This window comes from Mytilus californianus, unplaced genomic scaffold, assembly GCF_021869535.1.
Source record: "Mytilus californianus isolate M0D057914Y unplaced genomic scaffold, xbMytCali1.0.p SCAF_1, whole genome shotgun sequence".
Classification (NCBI taxonomy): domain Eukaryota; kingdom Metazoa; phylum Mollusca; class Bivalvia; order Mytilida; family Mytilidae; genus Mytilus; species Mytilus californianus.
In genome coordinates this window covers 92,907,545-92,913,626 of record NW_026262581.1, presented here as the reverse complement: position 1 = coordinate 92,913,626, position 6,082 = coordinate 92,907,545, and the positions used below count along the sequence as shown (strand labels likewise).

Genomic DNA, 6,082 nt, shown 5'->3' with positions numbered 1-6,082 from the left:
GCGCGCAATCGACCGCCTACCGAGGTTAGTATAAAGTCTCTTCCATTCGTTATATGTGTCATTAGCCGACCGTGCAAGGGCTGTATAGCCAGTCAAGGTCGTTAAAAACTTCCATTTGTTGTTGTATGTGTCATTTAAACATTCGGGTGTTTTAAGAAAAATACTAAAGAAAATGGATCAAGCAACGAGAAGCAAAGTTATGCATTCACACCAGATACTTGTGATTTTCAATATCAAGCTCTTCCTTATATGCTGAGAGACAATGCCAAAATATTTCCAGATCGTGAGGCTATTGTTTTCCTATCAACAACCGGAGAAAGAACTTTCATTAAATATCAAGAACTTTACGATCAAGCAAAATTCTTCGCTAAAGGACTTTTGGAGACGGGAATAAAAAGAAACGATGTTGTCGCGATTTCGAACAAAAACTGTGTAAAATGGGTTATCAGTTCACTGGGAGTACAAATGACAGGTGCAATGCCATTACATTTCTTTTTTAAGCGTCTGGACGGATCTGATTTACTGGAGACACTCCACGGAATTCAAAAATGTACAACATTAATTATCTAGTACTGCAACAAGAGTTCATTTTTTAAAACTTTAATGTTCCGGAAGAACACACACCTAAATTATATATCGATGTAAAGAGGAAAATGTCTACAATAAGAAAAGTTTGGTCGTAATAACCCAGAGTGGTCACATTTTTGTGAAATTAGGGCCAAAGATCAAGCCTGAAAATATCATAAATTTAACCATGAGGTAAAAAACGAGAAATTTTCTAATATATATTCATTAGAATGCTACAAAAAAGATTAAATCACAAGCATATGATTCAAAGGATGTCAAAACGACAAACTTGACTAGTTATATAAAGGGCTGCCATTACAAAATGGCGTTAATCTTGAACCTTCTGAATTTTCCCTATTTATGACATAGCAAATGTAGACGTGGCCTTGACCTTTTCACACCCATTAACTTTCATATTGCTGATAATTTTTTACAATAGCGTATAATAGAAGTATTTTCTAAATTGAAAAACACCAGTTTATCAAATTATTTCAATAATTTTTCTCTCTTTAAAAAAAACAAATTCAAGCGCTGAAACTTTAATTTTGCATCCAAAATGTTTTTATTTTTTGAAGATAATTATCTGGCTATAGATAAATAAATATTGTGTACTAGTATTAACAAAGTCGGACAGATTAGTTATAACACAAAAACTATCATAGTCAACCGAGGCGAATGCGAGGTATAAGAAAAATCATAGGTGTGACTTGCATTGATTAAGCGGTTGGTTAAGTGGTTTCTTAATGGGATTATCCTGATAATGTGTAGACTCGTCAATTTTTTTAGGAAATTATAGATAATAATGCTAGTTTGAACCATATATAACTTGTCTTTGAAAAGCTACATTCAAAAGATCTAGTCTTCAATAGATAGGGATAAACTGCATGTAAAAAAATCTAAACGTTACAGTGGGAAAGTGTTTACAAGAATCGTAGCTATGGGTCAATCTCTTCGTCATCGTTTGCTGATTCAGTACGCGTATTAGCTTTACAGCACGCTTCACGTCCTTGACACGGACAAAGTTCAGTGCATGACAGATTTTGTTCTTAGCAAACACAGCTTTTTGAGCACAAAGATTTACCTTTGCAGGTACAAACTTAATCTTGTAGGTAATCAAATGACATTTGTCCCTTAAAAAGGTTGGGGTTAATCCATGTGTGTCTTCCCAGCCGAAGTCTAAAGGAGACTGCTTTGATGGCTGTGCAATTTTTGAAGAAGTCCAAATAGTGGTCTGAAGTAAAGCTCTCATGACAGGTTGCAGGAAAATTGATTCGCATGGTGGTAGTTTGGCTAAGCTAGCGTCTTTTTGATGAGCTTTCTTTATACTGAGTTTATTTAAATAACTGTTGTCAAATTAAGCTTTCCGTTTCTGGTCATAGAGCCTTGCAACATAAGCCCGACTGACATCAACAGATTTATCAATGTCATCGCTTAAAAGATTGTCTAAATCAACAAAGTCTCCGAGATTGTCCTTTAAAACTTTGTAAACTGTTTTTTCCCCGATTCCGAAAAATGATGAAGTGGTATCACAACCTGTTAAAGCATGAACAGCAGGTTAAACTTTACACAAGACAGGGTTCAACACACTGTATCATTCAGGCCTGAATTCAGAAAAAGTGCATTTATATCCAGTCTAAAAGGGAATAACCTTTTCTAACTTAACAGGAAAGTTACCAAGATCTCTTGACATGGAGCGCAAAATTACCCAAAGAATCTCCGGTGTGTTTTCCATTTTTCAGCACATTTCGAAATATTATTGAAAGCATTCGGAACACGAACAGGAACTCATCTTAACTTTGGTTCAATGAAAGGTAAAACAGCCGTCAAAGATGATGCACTGTCAGTCAACTGAAACGTTCTATCTTGACCTCTCTTTACCTTATTCTGACGAAAATTCGAAACAATTGTGGACTAACAAACCTGAAAGACTGAAAGTTGTGCCATTGAATGAAACGTGTCCTTACCATCAATTGTCTACAAGTTGAGGTCTATATTGTCAACACCTTCTTCTATCTATTGTGTGATTTTTCATCAATCAACCAACAAATGAACTTAAGAAGCGATGCGGGCATCTTTTCCATAGAAGCACCCAGCGAGGCTTCATTGGCACTAGGGAAGTCATCAGAGGAAATAGCGGTAACGGCAGAGTAAAGTAATTGGTCTTCATTTAATATATCTTTAATATATGCAGACACACCTTGCTGTAATTATGAAAGTCTTAACATAGACTTCAATTTTCCTACAGCACATATGGCATCCCCTATAGTAAGGTCAGAGCTAAACACTATATTTGATATCCCTTGTCCCCGCTGTGTCTGAATTCTAATTGAGCTACCATAATATCCAATTAATTTGTTCTGAAGTTTTGCAGATTGGTATGTATCGCAGACATGTTTGGGTAAAAGTGATCGGTATATGTCAAGGATGTGCGACATAAGAAAGAACTTTTTGTGGAAGAACAGATCACCATTATCAATTGTTATTAATGACTTGAAAGCAAGTTCATGTTCTGATTCTTCAGTTACTGTATTGCCTGATTGCACAGGAGTTGACTTTAATAAATATTTGGTTATAAATGCTGAATGGTAGGCTGCATTTGAAAAAAAATCTGTATTAGCGATTATCTTTACCATGGATAAATCATTACTCACATTAGCGCACCTCAAAAGACTATCAACACGTTCACGCGACTCGGTTTTGTGCAGTTTTCTGTCCTTTATAAAGTTTTTATTTTTACACAAAAAACATTTTTTCATATCTTAACTACAAGGAGGAAATTGAGCGCGAGTTCGTATAAAAGTATAAGGTTGTGAGAATACTTGTGGATCAGATTGATCACTTATTATTTGGCTTTCTGTTTCTAATTTGAAGAATCTACAATTTTGCCTGCTAGTGAATGTCTTGTAACATGCCCGATGATACACAACTCTTTCATCCACGGAAAGCAGATTATCAAGAGAAGTTAGTTGTTGTTTCACCATGTCGCACACCAAATCTCTGCGTACATCCATAGTTTCAATTAAACTTTTTTCCCGACCGCTCGCATTCATATTAATTGCTCTGATGTTGAACATTGACACACAATGCATTTTCCGCACACAATGTCATTCTTTCTGCTTTTGGGACTATTAAGAGTAAACTTCACCATAACTAGCCATTATTCGGAAATAATCGTATCCAAAGGATTCGGGTAAACTTTTATTAAAAGTCAAAATCTAATCGACAAAAATATAACTTATTTACAGGAAATACACAAAAAAACTACTATATAAAATCAAATCACACTTCAAAATACTCAAAAATAATCAACTTATAAAAGATAATGCACAAAATTATATCGAAACTGTGGAGCAAAACGACCTTTGTGACTATAAATGATGGAACTGATTGACGGATATGTAATTTCCGTAATGAAAACAAGGTACAAGTGATGTTTTTATTTGCAGTTTTTGTCATAACTATTTGGAATTTGCCAATAAAAATTTGCATGCAGTGTAACAATAATATATTCTTTCCTCTCAAATGATAAGTACTGCTTTTGAATCGTATGTTTTCTCGTTTTCAAAGAAAAATTCGTTAAATTTCCACCTAAAAAACTGCCAACTTTAAGTTTAAATATTTTATTCGGGGATGGTATTATATTTATGTCTTCATCATTCCGATGATCCTTGATGATATGTGTATCGAAAATAATTACGAACAGATCCTGAAATTGAACAAAACTTTTTTTATTTTAATTTTAAGGCGACTTCCCAAAACCGTTAATTGAGGGGCACCCCATAAACAGGCTAAAATACAAAAATGTGACCAAAGAAACTTTTTACGACCAGACGGAAATTAAAAAATAGATATTTTTCTATCATTTAAAACAATTTCCAGCCGTGTGTTATTCCGGAACATTAAACTCGTTAATTAAGCGTCTTTTTCGAGGTCAGTTGCAGTACTAATCGACCCGGGTCATCAGGACAAAAATGTTGACATATGCAGAAAGTTGGCATGTAATTTTCAACCAGAAGTAAGTGGTTCCATATCAAGTAAGGTTTTGGTGGATTTATACCAGGTCTTGCTGCTGCAATCTTCTGACAACGGAATAAAATGTTCTTCTGTTGCCGACATTGTAGAAAGGGGGAGAATTTCAATTATCACCCTTCCTTTAATATCACCAGATGACATTGCAGCAATTTTTCTTACTTCTGGTAGTACTGGAATCCCAAAGGCAGTTCCTCAAACACATCTATCGTTGGTACGAAATTTGCATGGTGTTGGAAAACACCTGGAGCTTGACCCTGGCGCAAGACTTTACAACGATCGTCCCTTTAGCTGGACCGGTGGTTACCCTGGTGTATACATAGTTCACAAGACCACGCGAATTACTGCAAGTGATGTAATGGCCTTAAAAACGATTGACGATATAAACAGATTCACTGCAAGAGCGCTTGAATCAGAAAATTGTACTGCGGCGCTAATAACTACCCCTTGTTTACATGATATGATGTATACCAAATTGCCATAATGTAAGCAATGGCCATTAAAAGTAATTGGAACGGGAGGTTCGCCAGTAGAATCTTCATGTACTAGTGCAGCTGGAGTTATTGCTAACAAGGTTGTTGTGATGTATGGAACAACTGAATTTGGACTTGCCTCCGCCATACAAGTTTCTAATCCAAAAGAATTTGAGGATTACGCAATTGGATATCCAACTCCAGGGGTTGAACTGAAAATAGTCGATGATGATGGAAACATCGTACCAAAAGGAACTTCCGGAGAACTATACTTCCGCAGCAGAGATCGTTTTCATGGTTACTTGAATAATAAGGAAAAAAGTGCCTTATGTTCTGATAAAGCCGGATGGTATAAAACTGATGACATTGGAGTAATGAGAGAAAATGGTATCTTTATTGTCAAAGGGCGCAAATCCGATATGATGATTATTGGTGGACTTCTAGTAACCCACTTGTATGTTGAAAACATCATTAAAAAGCACCCTAATGTCATTGACGCTTATGTCTATCCAGTTCATGATGATAAAATGTTTCAACGTGTATATGCAGCCGTTGTTGTTCAACCAGAAGGGGCACTAAGTGATGAAGCTATAAGAAATTATATTGTACAACAGCAATCTGGAAACCTAGATTCATTTCTTGAAAAACTTTACATTCCAGAGCACTTTTTCTTTTACAAAGAACTACCACACACCCGTAATGGAAAGTTAGACCAAAAAGCCACTGCTTTGATGATTAAATCAACTAAAGAGAGTAAATCAAACTGACTTATACCCACAGAGATAGTCTCAAGATTATTTGTATCATTATATTTTTAATATTCATTAAATACCCCTTACTTAAGATGCTTTGATTTTTATTTTACAATGGGGCGACATATAGTTTGTTTAATCTTTATCACTCTATTCGGATCACCTGAACGTCTACGTCGGGTTACATATCATATCTTGCTCGGATTAATGTTTTTTTTTTCTGTTACAATTTATAAAAATACTACATCAAGAAGCTTAATA

At 35.3% G+C, this 6,082-nt stretch overlaps 1 protein-coding gene across 1 annotated transcript; it reads left to right on the top strand.

The window, feature by feature from the left end:
* The first annotated feature begins 249 nt into the window (after positions 1-249).
* Positions 250-5,836, top strand: LOC127738372 (medium-chain fatty-acid--CoA ligase-like). The gene is made up of 3 exons (XM_052249588.1): positions 250-472; positions 4,689-4,826; positions 5,103-5,836. Exons 1-3 carry the CDS (start codon positions 250-252, stop codon positions 5,834-5,836), a joined length of 1,095 nt encoding a protein of 364 aa, XP_052105548.1.
* The last annotated feature ends 246 nt before the right edge of the window (positions 5,837-6,082 follow it).